This window comes from Oryzias melastigma, linkage group LG14, assembly GCF_002922805.2.
Source record: "Oryzias melastigma strain HK-1 linkage group LG14, ASM292280v2, whole genome shotgun sequence".
NCBI classification, from domain to species: Eukaryota; Metazoa; Chordata; class Actinopteri; order Beloniformes; family Adrianichthyidae; genus Oryzias; species Oryzias melastigma.
The window spans coordinates 26,924,091-26,942,232 of record NC_050525.1 but is presented as its reverse complement, the minus strand read 5'-3'; the positions used below and the strand labels follow the sequence as shown (position 1 = coordinate 26,942,232).

The following is an 18,142-nucleotide window of genomic DNA, read 5'->3' as shown; positions in this document are numbered from 1 at the left end:
AACCTCAACACCTGAATCTCTAAATCTTAGCTATAGTAGTAAAGAAAAGGAGCCTATTGGGAGATGGAACAATCATCAGGAAGGTGGAGGTTGGATGACTGCAGCATTTGGGGTCATGACCCGAGGATTGAAGCAGATGTATACTCGAGAAGTTGCTGTTAGAGATCCATGCTGTGTGGTTCAATCTACAATTTTTAGAGGTGTTATCTGTAAAAGTTCTTCAAATTAATGTGATTTCCAGCATGTTTTTTTATTTTCTTCATGGCTGTTCATGAATGTAAAAGGGATGACTCTGCAGAGGCTGAGTAACAGACTTGGTTTCTGTTCTGCATGTAAGGATGTGCATCTGTATTTCTCACCCACAGGCTGAGGTCAGTGAAGCGTTGTGGAGGGTGGGGATTGTACGGCCTCAATACTCCTGCTTCTTTATTATACGGAGAAAATGAGAAGCTGCCATGCAAATGTGTCGAGTGTGATGTCGCCCGCCATCTGCTTTCATCGTCCATTTTGTCAGCCCGGATCCCATCGCAGCCCCGCCGGTCTTCCCTGAGAAGGTGGGACAGTTTCTGATCTTTTAGAGGTTTGGACCCAGAGCTGAAGGGGTCCTGATAAATGCAGTTCTGAATCAGCAGGACGTCCATGACAACAGGAAGCTGCTGCAGGCTGAGGATGTGGCGCACAAAGATAAAGAAAGAAATGTTCGTCTGCTCGTGAAGACAGAATCTTCCAGCTGCTCCAAACTATTAATTTTTGAAAACTCTTTTGTAAAAAACGATTTTAGATCTGCAGCTTTGAGGAGAAAAGTTTTTTTTATTTTTTTCTGGCAGGACAGAAGGCAGACTTCCTCCAAAGAAGAAAGTCCCTGGAGGGTGTGAAGGAAGCTTGTTTTTATTCTGAGAATGCTAATGTAAATTCTAAAATAACTTGAAGACTTGCTCAACAATCAAAAAGAGGAAGTGGTGATTGGTCTACTTTCCGATCAGCACTTCTACTGAAAAGCAGCAGCAGCAGCAGCAGCTCAGGTCAGTTTTTATGAACTTAAACCGGTGAATTCCTCCTTTATTTGTTTCCTTTATCGTCTCTTCTTCTGTCCGTCAGAGTTCTCATGGATCTTTTACGGCAGAACATCTGGTTGCTGGTGGTGGTTGGGATGATTTTCGTGTCCGCGGTTATCAGCCTCATCTTCATCCTCATCAACATATGTATCTCCAGACGAGGTAAACTGCTTTCTACCGTCTTTAGTTCTGATAATCAAGATAAATCTCTACTATTATCTAATATTAAGCAAATAAAAAGTCACAATTTCCCTGTTTAGGCTTCGTCTGTGCTCAGTTTCATACTTGTGGGGGGTTAGAAACACACTAAAGTTCACATGAAAAGAAAAATAAGTCTTAAAAAAAACACTATGTTGATAATAAATCTCTATTTTAGTAATAAAAGATGATCATAAAAGTAGCAGTTAAGAGAAAACAAAAGAGCCAAAACACAGAAGGCAAAGAATGAAACTTTAACACCACAAATTCAATATTTTGTTCAGTTTTGATTCAATAAATGAACATAAATCCTGTAGATTATAATTCATACATAAAACAATGGTAGACCTAGCAGACAAACGTTCCTGAGAAATATTTGTGGGTTTGATTCCGACCGGACATAAGACCACTTTAATGCTTTAATACTAATAATGTCAAGCAATATTTTTCCAATTCGTCATTAAATAACCTTCAAGAAACCTTAAAATGCAATCTGTGCATCAATAACATGCACCAAGAACAATAAACAACATGAAAAAAGTGCTTTTAATTTGAAAAATGAAGATTTTTTTATACATAACTCATAAAATTTACATTTTATTATAAGTGCAGTCACTGTAGGGCTATTCATTGTGATGCTTAATAGCTAAAAAAATGTTATTTTTATTTCATTTTCAAATTTTTTAATTTACATTTAAATATTACAAATGAATGAGCTTTTTATAAAATGGTAGAAGGGTGAAAATGAAACTTTCTTTTGGCTTTTGCACAAATGCAGGGTACAAGTATAGACACAGGTGACACAAAAACACAAACAGCTCGCATTAATAGTCACACAAAGTTGTCTGAAGTCAAATTCACACCTACAGATTTAGACACACAAACCACTGCGTGTCAGGAGTTTCTTTCTGTGAGACGTAAACCGCTACCTGGTTTTAAAATACAAAAACCACCACTCTTGTTCCTGCTTGGGTCTGTCCTGTTTCATGTTGATTTTCTCATATTTATTTATGTTTGGCTGCAGCTTCATAATGAGGAGTTTGTTTCTGAATTAATGAGAAAATAAAATGTCAAATTAATAGAAATGCCTCAAACTGTGGGGGATAAAAAGTGTCATTAATGTCTAAAAAATACAAAAAGTGACTTTTTATGCATGTAAAGTTTAACCTAAACATTCTGGAACAATTCATGTTTATTTCTCTGATCTGCTGAGGTACAAAAGTTACTTCTTTACCGTTAAGTTACTTCATTAAAGTTTAAAAAAGAAACTTAAAAGTTACAAACTTCATCTAACGATTTATTTAAAGCTAAAATCTTCCTTTAAAACAAACAAAAAAAGTTAGATTAATTGGTTTTAAATTAAAAGAAAGAAATTGACATTAAAAACCATAACACCCATATTTTTGCAGGATTCAGGTGGAATAAATGCGTTCTGATTTTCCTACAATAAATCCATCCATCCATCCATTTTCTTGACCGCTGTGTCCCTTTCGGGGTCGCGGTACTACAATAAAGTCAAATTAAATATCTGTTTTCCATAAAAGGTTTTGCCATGCAAACACATGATAAACAGAGCTTTAAAAGCCTTTAAAAAGGCTTTAAATGATAAAACTTTGCATCAATTTAACATGAGAAAGGGATTTTGACAAGTTTTAGCAACGTTTAATGGAACAGAAGGTCGTATTACAAGTGTGAATATTATTGAAGAGCTTTGTAAAAAAAATAAAAATGAAGCACAGGTATAAATGCACATTTATTTGTGTATTTTATCTAGAGCCTTACTCACAACTGCCGTTTTAAGTGGATATAAGCGGTCTGCAGGTGTAAAATCTGCAAACCTCCCATTAAATATCAAGGTCACAGACTGCTCTAAGAACCCGTACAGAGAAAACATTCAAGCCCATTTTTTCCTACGGGTATGCTGCGGGCAATAGGTCATAATTACACTTATTCAACACGTAACGGTGAAGTAGGTGAGACGTGTCGTACAGATTTTTCAATTTTTAACTCTTCCCAAATCCTGGAGACTGCACAAGGAGCCCATTAGTTCATGTGAAACGTGCACACCCCAGATGTGCAGTCTGGCTTTTAAAAATGAAAAAATAGACCAGGGGTGTCCAAAATCAGGCCTCGAGGGCCGGTATCCTACATGTTTTCCAACCAACCACACCATAACACACCTGGATCCAGGTAATCAGCAGCAGATAAGGCAGAGTTTCTGGAAAACTAGCAGGTGGCCGGCCCTCGAGGCCTGGAGTTTGACACCCCTGAATTAGTGTAGTTTGTGTGGACGTCCTACGGTCACTTCAGGTCAGGAGCCGATAATTGCACCTTAATAACGACTAAAGTATGGCGTTAGGACACCATACAACATCATCACCTGTACGACATAAGTGCTTGCACTATCCATATTCTGTAAATACTTTACTATACACTTACCACACACGCAGCAATGGTACGTTCCATTTTTGGACCTCTCTTGAGGTGGCCATATGAGCGTCAAGGCAACTACAACACACACTTTGTGTTCACTTCGGTGAAAGTAATAAAAATTTACCTTCTCTAACACGAACGAATGAATTAATGAAATGGTTTATTTCAAGCAATCAGGAATAACACATGAAATAACATTACATTATAAATCACAACTAGATCGCTTGAATGCGAGTGGAAGGAAGTGAACTTATATAATTCCACACCGGCTCCACCATACCATTTTATCTACATGAATTATCAATATCCTGTTCAGGACTTAATTTATTTATTTATTTATACTTTACAATCATAGATTCAGGTTATAAAGGATCTTTAATATCAGTGTTGTAATCAAATTTCAAAACATCCACAGACAAATCATTTATATTAATCAGTAACAATAATCTAAATATTCTCATTATAAAAAATACAATTTGTTCAGATTGTATTCATTAAAGAGTTATAATAATACAAAAAGTAATCATTTGAAAAGAAAAAAGATCAGGAATTTGAGCAGAATCAGTGCTACATCACAGTTAAGGAGCAGTTTAAGGCCACATAATCGTTCTTCGTTGTTATGACTGAGAGACTGAAGGTCTCATTTCAAGGGAAACGTGTTCAAGTTCTTCAGTTCAGAATCAGGTCAGAGTTCACATTCGGCGGTTTGTTAAGTTCAGAATTCCCACATATTTTGCTTCAATTAAAGGTTCAAACGGGCTGCACGGTGGCGCAGTGGTTAGCGCTCTTGCCTCACAGCGAGAAGGCCCCGGTTCGACTCCCGGCTGGGACCTTTCTGTGTGGAGTTTGCATGTTCTCCCCGTGCATGCGTGGGTTTTCACCGGGGACTCCGGCTTCCTCCCACCGTCCAAAAACATGCTTCATAGGTTAATTGGTGACTCTAAATTACCCCTAGGTGTGAATGTGAGAGTGAATGTGTGTGATTGAGGCCCTGCGACAGACTGGTGACCTGTCCAGGGTGAACCCCGCCTTCGCCCATCAGTAGCCGGGATAGGCTCCGGCACCCCGCGACCCCGAAAGGGAAGAAGGGGTCAGGAAAATGAATGGATGGATAAAGGTTCAAACGAGCGTAACCCCACAGTTCTCAAAGTCGTTCATGGATTTGTGTTAAACAAGTTCATGTCTGATCAGCTGCTTTCTACTCCACTTTCCACATCCCCTCTTCAGCTAACTGAAGGGTCATACGGTGGAAATGAAAGAGTTCACATGGTGTTTGGGAATCGAGCTGCAAAACACGTAGAGTCACAGAAATGAGGTCATCTTCTGCTTGACAGCCTTATGTGGCAGGAAGGAAGTCTCACTTCCCACGGAGGATGGAGTGACCCTAAAGTATCTCTCGGCTTCATTAAAAGATGAAGATGGACGTCTAGTTTGTCTGAGATGAGACGATCAGAAAGTAGATGTGAGCAGTTTTTATATCATCTGGAAAGGTAAAAATTCAAAAAGTTCATGAAAGGGGATTTTTTATATATATATATGATCTTTCCTCTTTGGTTTATTAGGCCAAAAGAATGATCTGACGTGCAGCTCAAGTCGATTCACAAAATATTTTTAAATAATTACAGGATTAGCTCGTGATATTTTCCATTTCTCTTAAAAATATGACATCTGGAATCTTAAGCAGCTGACTCGGTTTTTGTTCTAATATTTACCAAATTAATTCATATCATATTTTTAGCTGTTAAAATCTAAAAATGAATCTAAATCTTTAAGGAGGTTTGCTTCTTTTCCCAATAATTAAAATAAAAAAAACGTGTAAACATAGTTTTATTTTTTGTAAACTGGGAACCAAAACGTGTTTGTTTTCACCATAAATGATAAAGTAGAACAGGAAACCATCTGTCACAGGAACTGGATGTGAGGACTTTATTAAAACTATTTGCCATTATATTTGTATGAAGTGCTATTATTAGTGGCGTGCTCTGGATTTGATTGGCTTAGATGAAACTTTAATGATCCCAACAGGGAAACTGGGCTGCAGCACAAATACAGTATCAGCCATCGGCAGAGATCAAAGAAAATTATTCATAAATGGTGACTTACAACATCCTTAATGGTAAAACAAATATATAAGCAATTACACGGTTATTTTAGTTAACGTAAAGCAACAGACGGTCTTTCCTGGTGTCCTCAGATGGTCGTTTCTTGTGGTTGTTCCTGCTGATGCACCAACTCCAACTGCACTTTCTCCTGTTTTTTTCAGGCAAACACAGACTTGCACCACTTCATAAAAGACCTGAGAACGGATTGAAGTAAGGCGTTCACACTTGCAACACACTTCAGATCTAAATAGCCGATCTGCGAGCGAAGCTTTACTGAGAAGAGCTGCAGATTTAAGGACTGAGAAACTGATAGTTTACTTTGGTGTGGGATAAAGAATGAAGAAAAGATGGAAACTGCTCCATTCCTCGAGAAATACAAAAAAATGCTCATTACTTAAAAAAATAATTGATTAAAAGAAAGGTTTGTAGGATTTTGACCAAACTGGTTGTAATTGGATGTTTTTACACTAAAAATAAAATATTTTTGCTGCTAAATAATCTATTCTGACTGGAAACATCTTGAATTTGCCAGCAAATGTCTGCCAAACAGTAAAAAAAAACAATCTCTGACTAAAGACAAACATAGCAGGAAGTCCTAAAATTTCAAAATAAAAGTAAATGATAACAAAACTGTGCAGAAAAATCTAAACATGAGCAAACTGAGATGAAGAATTTAGACAAAAGAAAACGTAAAAATGAGGAGAATAAAAAATATGCAGTTAACAGAACACACAAAGAAAGCTGAAATATTTGCTTAACTCTAAAAAAGCCTAAAAAACATTAGTAAATGCCAAAATAGTTCAAAAATTAGCAGATTGCATTTTTTTTTATCTAAAACCGTGACTTTTTAACAGAATTATGAATTATAAATAGGCAGGAATGATCCATCGGATAATCGGCGAAGTTTTGTCTTTTATGTTTTTTTCTTATCTTTTGAAGCATTTATTTTTATGCTTTTAACTTGTGAAGCACCTTGTGACTTTTGTCTGTGAAAGGTGCTATATAAATAAAACTTACTTACTTACTAATATTCCAGAATAAATCAACTTAAACCTTAAATAACTTTCAATATTTTACTCTCCATAAAAATATATTTTGTCAAAATTATCCAAGTTAGAAATAAACACAAGATGATATTGGACCATTAATAAGAATAAATTAAAATGATCTGGAGGGCCGGATCCGGCTCCCGGGCCTTAACTTTGACACATGTGATGTACAATATCAATAAAGTTTTCTTTTTTTCTTTTTTATCCTAAGTGTGAATAGGACTGCGACTGTAAAGAGTTTTGAGCCTTCTGAAAAGGTAGTAAAGTGCTATGATGTTACTATTTAAAAACGTTAAAATACATTTTTCTTCATTAAGTGAAATAATTTTATGCAGGAAACTGAGTTTTATCAAATTTATAGTTGAACAAACATTCATGGTTTACTATTTCACAATTGTACATAACCGATTCCCCAAAAACGAATATTATTACACAAGTTATTACAGTTTAGTTTTTCTATATGTTCACTTTATCGTCTATGTTCATTAATGCAGACAAGAAGCTAATACGTTTGTGGAATAAACAGAAATTAATGCATTTCTCCTCGCTAACATTGCATTAAACTTTTTATTTTATTTTTTTTTACTTTTTCCCACTGAAAGAGTCAAGTATTAAAATTATTTTTGTTTGTTTTTTTTCAGGAGCAACACATATAAGGAGAGAACCCTTAACTGCAGCACACCTCCTCTGCCTCCGCGGACGCAGTTTCTCCTCGCAGGCAAGCCTTTGGACAAAAAGATGTTTCCTCAGATGTGCCCTCTCTGACACACTTCCTGTATTTAGGAAACTCTTTTGCAGAGTTTATGTCAGAAATCCTTAGTTACGGTCATTGTGGTTGGAGAACACAAGTGCAGCAGAAACTTTGATAAGTTATTTACTGAAATAACTAAAACTGTCGATTTAAAACAACAATCTGGAGCTAAAAGTGATCAAACTGAAAAGGTGACCAAAGGAAGCAGGACGAGGAACAGAAAAACCACTGATTTATCGTAAAAGTCGACCAGCAAGAAGAAGTCAAACTGAAACTGAAAACAGGTGTGCCAGGTAACCCAAAGAGGACTAAAACAGACAGATCATGTTCTGCAGAACCAGTAAAGCAAATGAAAAATGACATTCCAGTCAGAGTGAAATGGGAGAGGAAAGAGAGGGTCTGTGTGGTTTAAAATCACAGCAAAAAATGACTTTAAACAAGGAGAATGTGAACCAAAATACCTGCAGAAAAAATATCACTGAATGACTGAAACCTACGTCCTTAAATACTCTTTTGGAGTTTAAGGTTAAACTGTATATAACTGTACATATATACTGTATACAGTTCACATACTGTAAAATGTATTAGTGAAATTATAATGAGATTGTTAATGTCATACAGTGTTACATGGATTCTCAAACGGAGAAGCTTTAACAATTGTTCTGCCTCTCCTGGAGAGCGTTTCAGTTTGGCCACTAGATTGCGCTCTAGCATTACATCTTATTCCAGAAGAAGAAGAAAGTATGAGCAAAAAACTGTTTAAGACCACAAATGGTCACTTTAAAAATATGTCCTTAAAAGAGTTTGGAAAATTCATGTCTGTGAGTGAACAAAAATGTTTATTTATTCAACAATGTATGTTTGGGGGGACCGAGCGTTAGCATTAGCCGTCCTATGAGAAATCCCATTATACGTTAGCATCAAGCTTTATGTGTTAGATCGATCTCTACTTTTATGAGTTGATTATTGATCCATTATGTTGGATAGATTCTGATTGATTCATCAATTCTTTCAATCCAGCAAAATGTAAAAACCGGTGTCGTTTTTTAAGACATATTTTCTGTAGAGCAGCAGGAGTTCATCAAAAATTTACCTCTGGTTAGTGTATCAAAAAAAAAAAGGCGAGCAATATCAGAACTATCCAATGAGAAATCTTAGATCCATATTCCATCTCAGACGAGGAAAACAAAGACGTTCATGGATCTATTTGTTTGTAAGTGGATCCATCAGAATTGTAGCGGAGCATGGAGACTAAGACCCGCCCACTGCAGTTCCTGGATCACAGATACGATCTTTTTCAAACCGCCAGTTTTCATCGTTTCCTAATCCATCACAATTTGAATAAACAAATCCTCAGAAACGTCGTTTTCATCCGACCCACTCCAATGATAATTGTGTTTTTTACATGTTCTTACGGCATTTTTCTGATAACGGAGAACATATTTGAAGAAAACTAAGCTAGAAAGTACATTTCTGAATATTTCCTAATTGTTGGAAGTCAAGATGAAGTAAGTTCAGCAAACTCCCGGCTTGATTCTGATGCATATACAAATCCATGAACGTCTTTGGTTTCCTTGTCTGAGCTGGTATTTGGTTAACATCTCCGAGGGGAATTTCTAATGAACCCCTGCCGCTCTGCAGAAACTATGTCTTCAAAAAGAAGAACAGGGTTTGGCTAAAAACTGACTAATCCTAATTAAAGGACCACTGGGAACACTTTGAAAATAGATCAAAATAGGATCAGCCCTTTGCAAAAATAAGTATACTTCAAGTATACATTTTAAAGTGTACTTGAAGTATAGAAAACTATATTTACTTGAAAAGTATACTGGTAGTTTACCAACATGTACACTTCATGGGACTAAATTGGCCCACTTTTATTTTGTAAAAAGTATATCATGAAGTATACTTAATCTTTCTGGTATAATTCAGTTTAATGGCAATAAACTTTAAGTTTATGAAAGTACACTAATGTAGCTTTCAAGGTTTGCTTTTAGTTTACAAGTAATAAACTTCTATTGATTAGTGTATTACATTTTCTTTTTAATATACTGGAAATTTCCCAAGAATACATCTACTCCACTTTTCAATGCTGTGTGAAAATATTTTATGGACAGTGAAGAATATCGGCTAAATATGTCCAAGTGTAACTAGCATAATCCAAGTATGCTTAACATCTTGATTTCAGTTTTATGCTTAAAATAAACTTGAGTATACCTATTTTTGATAAGGGAGAGTGGGACTTTAATTGGTTTTCTTTGGTAAAATCAAACATCTGGTTTTCTTTCAGAGGCTCAAAGTTACGAGAACCTTGCCGAAGCTCCTGAAGATGAGGAAAGTTTGGGTGATTATGAAGAGTGCGCGGACCCGCCGCCTGGCTGTGGGAGCACGACTGACGGGGCTGAGCTCTACTGTGAACCAGATCCAAATACCGAATCCGGTCCTGCAGCAGGCGAAAGCTACGAAAACCTGACCGAGGAGCACGAGTACGAGGAGAGCATCGATTATGTGAAGGTTGATGATGAACCAGAGACTTTTCTTGCTCCTCCATCCCATAATCCTGCAGATCTGAAGCTGCGGTCTCAGTTTTCTATGAGTCAGAACTACAAGAACCCGAATGAGGATAATGATTATGAAGAGAGCACCGACCAGCTGGACTATGTGAAGGTTGATGATGAATCAGAGAACTTTCCTCCTCCTCCATCCCACAATCCTGCAGATCTGAAGCTGCAGCCTCAGTTTTCTGTGAGTCAAAGCTATGATATTCTCACAGAGGAACCGGACTATGAGGAGAGCATGGACAATCAGGTTGACTATGTGAAAGTGGATGACGAGGAGAACCCCTTTGCACACCCACCCGACCCGGTAGCAGAAGACTCCAGCTCCGAGGACTACGACGACATTGGGGAAACGTCAGACGACAAAGATGAGGACGACTATGATGACGTGGCATGAGACCACACCTGAACAACTTTGACTTTCTTTGTATAAATCCTGCTGAGCAGAGGTTTATTTTATTCTGAAAAGAGCCGAGAAGCTTATCGACCATTATTCAATGTCATGTCAGCATCAAATAATTCAATTTCTTCTTTAAATCTTAATATTTTCCAACCAATTTAAATGACAAACCAGCAACATTACCTTTGTCTGAAAAGAAAAGCAGCTTTAATGTTTATAACGTAGAAATAAAGAGAATATTTCTCCCTAAGCCTTTTATTTTGAAGACAAAACGGAACCACAAATGTTTTTTAATGAGGTTCTGTTGAGTTCTATATTCAGATTGTGTTTATATTTTCAGATTCAGATTTTCAGATTTTCTTTTTATTTTTACAGAAAAAATTGAAATATACTTTTAAAACTTCTGTAAGGTATGTAAATAAAATAATTTTAAAGTATGGTTTTTATTTTGTAAAAGAAAAAAAAGTATGTTTTGATAGAGTTGTCTTACATGTTTAAGTTTATTTTGAAATTCTATAAACTACACTAGAGATTATAAACTGAGATTGGAAAACTATTAAAATTCTGTGTGCAGAAGATGTTTTAATGTTTTATTTGGTTGTTTTTTTATTTTAAGATTTAAAAAAGAGAATATAATCTTAAAAAAAAAACGGAAGTAATTTTGAAAAACTTTAACTTTTGAATTGGCGTAATCTCCCACCAACATCTCAATTATAAGTCATCAAAATAAATGAGATCATAAAAACTGAGTATATAGAAAAGTATTTGTTTTTCAGATATAATTGAGACAAATATTGATATTTACACTCAAAAATGAACTTTAAGTGTTCTTGTTTTTCTAAAGTTTTTTTTACTATTTTGATTTACTATTTTACTATTTTTGCTTTTCATGCATTTTAAAATGCTTCCATAAATATTACTAAATACATTCAATATTTTGCATTACTCAACAATTTAGGGAAAGTATTATGCAGCACTTGAGTAGAAAACTAAGAATATTTATCCTTGAAGGATTCTGAGCTGATTTGGAAGAATGCTTTACAACAACTAATCAATGTGGTTGAAGCTCTTACGTAAATGTAAAGAATTTTTTTGGAGTCTAACTTAAAATTAATATTCTACTTGTTAAATAAACAATAATAACGGTTAATAATAATATTAGAGAAGTTTGTATCTTTTGCAGCACTAATCCAAACCCATAGAAAAAGTGAAAGGTTTTTAAGTTTCTTTTAACTTTTACTTTTTTTTCTTTTATTTTTGCTTTTGTTGCTAAGAATGAAACACTTAATATTAGGAAATTTAGTCTAATATTAAGTGTTTAGAATAGAATAGAAACCACACAAAAAACATAAAAACAATTCAAATCTGTTTATTAAAAATTGTGAAAATATTAATTAAAAATATAATAAATCCATAAAATATCCAGGAATCAAAACCTTAAACAATAAAAACCATAAAACATTCAAAAATTAAAATTATTTTTAATTTTCTTTTAAAATGATAAAATCTTGGCAACCTCAGCTGCCAGTTTTTACGTAAAAATAAATGCACATCTCTGTTAATTTTGAAGACTGACTTGTCATTTTTATGGTATAAATTTGATATTCCTACAGTAAAGTTATGATGTTACTTTCAACAAAAACTTTAAAATATATATAACCATAGTAGTTATTTTTACCGTAATATGATTAAAAAAGTATTGTATATTTTACAGTAAAATTCTGGCAACCTCAGCTGCCAGTTTTCCACCTAAAAATGAATGGATATCTTTGCTCATTTTACAGTGTTAACACCGTATTTTTACATTGGTATTTTCAGTAAAAACAAAGGAATATTACCTAAAAAGAACTGTGAAAAAGAGCACCTTTTTTTTTTTTTTTTACTGTAATACTGTTTAAAGTAAAGCCTTATTTTTATAATGAAATCTTGGCAACCACAGCTGCCAGATTTTACTGTAAAATGTTACTAAATTTATTTTACAGTGCAGAAACAAAAACAAACAGAAGAATCTAATGGGTTTGATTATCCTGCAGCATTATTTTTACTAGTAAAATATTTAAATGAGTCCACTGCTGGATGTTCTGATTTATAAATGAACATATTTAAAAAATGAAGTATTTTGGTAAAAAAAATCCTGACAGTTTAAAGAGTCAAAAGTTCCAGATAAAATACTTTGAGATGTTTTCTTAAAGGCATTTGACACGACCTGCTGGTCATAAACTGACATCCATGATCCTGCAAGAACTGTATGTTTATGACCTGATGCTCCAGGAAACTCACCTGAGATTAAAACATCCTAAAAATATCCTAAATGAGGAAAAAACACAATCATTCAAGACGAAAGGGTCCACGTTCAAAAGTCAAAGTCGTAAAAACTAACAGATTTAGCTTTGTGTGTGAAAGTTTGGGGTCTGTGAACTGAGCGTGACCCAACAGATGCCTTGGGGGCCCCCTGGTGGCTGCAGGATCCACAGCTGGCTCCACATCAAGCTCCAAAATGAGTCTGGAGGTACAAAGATGCACCAAAATAATTTAAGCAAGCACACCCGCAGCCAGATGTCTGGTGACCTACATGCAGTAACATTCCCACTTCATGATATCATGTCATCAGTGCTCAGGGACTGACAGGAGTGGATCTGACGTGACTCCCCCACACAGAAATGAAGAGACACACAAACACAATGCCTCCAAACAGACGCACAAAACAATGACATGTTCATTTGTGTATTTATTGTTGTGCAATTTTACTGCTGGAATGAAAAAATAATTTAAAAAAAAACTACATTACATATAAGGGAACAAAACCTTTATAAATGTTCTTTTAAAGACTGGTTACACTTTAAAAATGTTAACATTTAAAGTAAACAGTACACATTTGAAACATAAAATGAACATTAAAAGCCCTTTAATAAGTATACTTAAAATGAATGTATTTATAGTTAACTTTAAAATGACTTCCTAACATACATTTAAGTCATACCACATCAAATCTACTAACAGTTCGTCACTACATTTTTTATTTTTATTATATTAATAACAATATAACATCAAAATAATACAAAATGAAATTATTACAGTTAATAAATGAAAAGAAGCAGATAATAGCAGCACATAAATACATAAATACTTAGGATTTTTTTCAAAAGGACATTTGTGAATGAAAAATTTCCCTGAAATAATGAAATTGTTAAACAAAAACTGTATTCTTTTGTCTTTTTTTAATACAACCCACTTCAATGTTAATATAAGTAAATTAAGGAATTTTCTATTTTTGTTGAACTATGTTTGTATAAATCCCTCTTTACAAAAAACATTAACTTTACAGTTTTGAGCCACATTCCAGCCTAGATGAGGAAAACAAAGACGTTCATGGATCTATTTGTTTACAAGTGCATCAGAACGGTGCGGAGCAGGAAGTTTGTTGCTCAACAATACGATCTTTTTTAAACTTCAAGCTTTTGTCTGCTCCTGATTCACAACGATTTGAATAAATAAGTACTCAGAAATGTTATTTTAAGCTTATTTTTTCTTAATATATGTCTTCAACCATCAGATCATTTAATTTTATTGTTATTTATGGCCCGATGTTATCTTGTGCTCATTTATAACTTGCATAATTTTGACAAAATGTATTTTTATGGAGGGTAAAATATTGAAAGTTATTTAAGGTTTAATTTGATTTTTTTTCTGGAATAATATTTCTGCCTTTCTATTTTTCATGATTATGTTACTATTTTAAAGTTTTAAAATGCTGCCATTCTGCTAGCATTTTGGACTATTTTGGCATTTACTAAGATTTTTGGCTATTTTGGAGTTTAGCTAATATTTCAGCTAATTTAGACTTTTTTTAGGCTATTTTGAATTTCAGCTATTTTTTCAGCTACATACTAACTGTTTTGGGTAGCCTGTTTTTTTCAGGCATTTTTATTTTATTTTATTTTATTGCAAATATTTTAGCTGGCTATCAGCTTCAACATTTTCAGCTATAAGCTTCAGTGATTTCAGCTATCAACTTCAATGTTTTCCCCTATCAATTTCAGCACTAGCATCTTCAGCGGCCAAATTGAGCTTACAGCATTCACACTAGCATTATCACAGGTAATGCTATATATCTAGTTCATAATTATGTAAAATGGTTACGGTTTTAAAGTTTTAAAAATGTATCTTTAGTGTTCAATAAATGTTTATCGTGTTGAGTAAAGCTGAAATATTTCATAAAGTAAAACCGTCAGAGGAAGCGCTTTATTTTGAAAGTGCTGACCGGACGTGTGACGCTTGACTCCTTGACGCCGCGTGCGGGCGCAGCGCGAGCGCGTTCCAAATGTGAGCGCGATGTGACGGCCGCACAGCACGGCACGGAGTCGGAACCGTCTTCAGCCGCAGCTTCGAGGGAGAAGATGTCCAGCACGCGGGAGGCCGGCGGCTGCCCGGACGGCTACCGGGCTCTGAACACGAGCGAGCTGCGGGAGCTCCTCCAGAACGACGACAAAATGGACCAAATCATTCGGCTCAATGAGAAGGTACCGTCCGACCTCCGGCGACGCAAGTGTCCGTGGGGTTCTTGCTGGCTGCTCCCGAATGGCAGTCGGGCTTTTCTAACTGTTCTGCGTCGGAGCGGGAAATGCGTGTTTGTGGAGTCCCCACCTTTGATGTGAAGTGCGTGAATCCTCTCATCGCGCGGACCATCGATTGTCTGCGTGGCGAGCGGTCGGGTTTCCAATTTGTCTCCATAAAAACCTCGTTTGTTGTGGAGGGAAGGGAGACCGGAAAAGAGGGTTCGATCCCGGCGGACCCCGAAGCCCCACATGGTCTTTCCCAAACCAGAGACGGGCACAAAACATCTGTTTCACAATAAATGTCATCGTTTTCCCAGTGCATTGAAATGTCCTCTAATTAGGCGGAAATGGGGCTTTTATTTTCTTGACTTTTTTTGTATCTACATTTGATTTGCAGTTTTTGAAAGACGATTTTAAAACCAGAATTCCTCCACATGTTTGCAATAAAAATGACTTTTATTTATTTATTTGATTAGTTAAGATTACAATCTATCTTATTTTCAAATATTTAATTTTTTAAATTAAAGAAAAAAACTCAAAAAGGTAAAAGTTCGACTTCAGGAAGTAGCTGGACAAAAATAAATATAGAATTTATTCTCCTTTATATTTTTATATATTTTTTAAAATGTAAATAAATAACTTTTTAAGTGAATTTTAAATTTAAAAATATTTTTATTTTTACATTATTAGCATAAAAACAAACCTTTATCACATTTATATGCTTTTACCTTCATTCTCACTTTAAAAAATCTTTATTTACAATTGTTTTGGCAGACATGTTTTCATCAACAATGACAAGTGACTTTACAAGAAAGAAAATAACATGAAAATAAAAAAACTATAAAAGACATGAATGTAAAAAAAAAGCATAAATTCTCTTTTTTTGAGTTCTCCGAGTAATTAAACATTTTCAAACATTTTTTATTAGCAATAGTGCATTTTTATTTTGCATACATTTTAATAGTTTTCTTGTAGTTGTTTCTTAAACACTATAAAAACAGGTCTGACTTTTTTCCATTTTGAGGAATGAATGAAAAAAAATAACAAATTATTGATGTAATAGTCCATTTGTGAGCCCTTTATGCTGATCCCACATGTCATACCTTAATTCTTACTATAGATATTACAGTAGTAACCCTTGCCCTGGCCTTAAACTCAATCTTCAAATGAAAATTTAATGACATCTGCCACAGGCAGTTGCTCTCTGGCTTCATGCTCCCTCTGTGTCTCTATAAAATGAGTTATTCCAGCTCTCACGCAGAGCTGTGCAGCTTCAAACAAAAAAAAGAAAAAACGGAGGTCCAGAACTTTATCCTGCGGTCCGTTTATGAGCTTCTCTGTGGATGCGAGGCTCTCGGTCTGCGTCCACTGCTCTTCAGGACCGAGTGGTTTCTTCACAGCTGTGGGAGCATCACACACAAACCAGCAGAGGACTAGTCATTTGTCTCTGTCTCCACTGCATTTGTGGAAAAGAAACCATCCGTTAAAAAAAGAGAGAGAGAGAGAAATTCCTCTCCAGCTCCAAAAAGCTTTTTGGCTGGAAGTTTGCCGCCTGCAGAGCAGCTCCGTCTGTGTGATCGGGAAAAGCCGAGCGTTTTGTCAATCGGCCTGGAAAATGAAATTGGCTGTAATTCATGATGTCTGCGATGGAGGGTTTGACATTTCAAACCCTGCTGGTGGTGATGAATTTGGATGATGGAGGTGGGATGCTTCTCTGGATGACTCAGAGCTGCGCAGAACTTCATCCAATATTCTGATATTCCCTAGTAATCCAGAAGCGTGAACGTCCTCTTGGTGGTTCCGTCAGCACTATCACAGCTTTTCCTTTTTTGATTTTGTCTAGACCGGCTGGTCGTCTTTATTTGACCTCACAGAATGAATTTAAGATGAAAAATCAGCTGCATTTCTATCTAAAAATAATTGAAAATGTGTATAAAAGCACTCAGCCTTTGCTGCAGTGGAGGCTGGTTTTCTGCTGGTTGTGTGAAATGAGATTAAATCGTTCTGGAAACACAACATTTTAAATCTCTGCAGGCGATGATTTAAATTTCTGAAGTGTCTGCCCCTAATAGTGAGTGGTAACAGCTAACAGAAGCTGCTGGTTCTTGCTAGCTTGAATGTTGGACTTAGTTGGATTTGACGTATTCAGAGCATTTGTGTTGATAAGCAGACTGTGATTTTCACATAGATCCAAACTGCAGGTTGATCTAAAAACAGGATTCCTCTGGTGCATCTATGGGAGCTTCATGGTATCTGCTTAGCTTCTGTAATTGATTCCAGATGAGTTTGAGCCAAAGAAAGGACTGTGATCTCCCAGAAGGACCAGATTTACTGCTGCTCAAGGTCATTTCAGGTAAATGTGACCACAAACTCCCATCTTACAAGTGTTTGACTGGAATGTTAAGTGTCAGGGAAGGCTTTAGAGCTCAGAGGTTTGCAGAAAAATATTGATGGTTTGTCAAAGACAACAAGAAACAAGTTTTATTGTGTGAAAGCTTAGTAAGCATTCACACAATAGTGATTCGCCTGCTCCTTTCTGTACGTTTTTTTGACGTAAAAAGTTAATCACACTTTTAGCGATTTCAGCAATTTTGGTATCAAACCGTTAATCTCGTTCAGGACATTACTGCTTGTATTTTTGGTATTCATAGACTTTATAGTTTTTGAAATATTGAGCAAAATGAAGCTCCAGTGTTTTATGTTCTTTGATTTACTGCAACCTTTCAACCATTAAGCTAGTAGTTTAGCTAGTATTTAAGCAACGCGCTAGCTTTTTTGGCTAATTTGGAGTTCAGCTAGTATTTATTGCAACATGCTAACGTTTTTGGCTAATTTGTTATCTACTGGGGTTTTTATGGGCTAATTTAGAGTTTAGCTTCTATTTTAGCAACAGGCTAATATTTTTGACTAATTTAGTTTACTGAGGAATTTAAGGCTATTTTAGAGTTTAGCTAGTATTTAAGCAACAAGCTAGCTTTTTTGGCTAATTTGGCATCTGCTAAGGTTTTTTTTTTGCTAAATTGGAGTTTAGCTCAACACT

At 35.5% G+C, this 18,142-nt stretch overlaps 2 protein-coding genes across 2 annotated transcripts in view; both read left to right on the top strand.

Moving 5' to 3' along the window:
• The first annotated feature begins 965 nt into the window (after nucleotides 1–965).
• LOC112141278 lies at nucleotides 966–10,904 on the top strand. The gene is made up of 5 exons (XM_024264397.2): nucleotides 966–1,022; nucleotides 1,099–1,217; nucleotides 5,950–5,998; nucleotides 7,479–7,555; nucleotides 9,879–10,904. Exons 2-5 carry the CDS (start codon nucleotides 1,106–1,108, stop codon nucleotides 10,541–10,543), a joined length of 903 nt encoding a protein of 300 aa, XP_024120165.1. The 5' UTR covers nucleotides 966–1,022; nucleotides 1,099–1,105; the 3' UTR covers nucleotides 10,544–10,904.
• Nucleotides 10,905–14,820: 3,916 nt separating this feature from the next.
• The window catches only part of vps37d (VPS37D subunit of ESCRT-I), a 38,636-nt gene continuing 35,314 nt past the window's right edge, over nucleotides 14,821–18,142 (top strand). The window contains exon 1 of the mRNA XM_024264386.2: nucleotides 14,821–15,066. Coding sequence (XP_024120154.1) covers nucleotides 14,944–15,066 — 123 coding nt within the window. The 5' untranslated portion in view covers nucleotides 14,821–14,943. The remainder of the gene's footprint in view (nucleotides 15,067–18,142) is intronic.

What these genes read in the sequence shown, in the direction of transcription:
- LOC112141278 (XM_024264397.2), top strand. Translation starts at nt 1,106, where the DNA reads ATGGATCTTTTACGGCAGAACATCTGGTTGCTGGTGGTGGTTGGGATG. An exon ending in CATATGTATCTCCAGACGAG is followed by an intron (nt 1,218 to 5,949) that starts GTAAACTGCTTT and finishes TGTTTTTTTCAG; the next exon opens with GCAAACACAGACTTGCACCA. An exon ending in GACGCAGTTTCTCCTCGCAG is followed by an intron (nt 7,556 to 9,878) that starts GCAAGCCTTTGG and finishes GTTTTCTTTCAG; the next exon opens with AGGCTCAAAGTTACGAGAAC.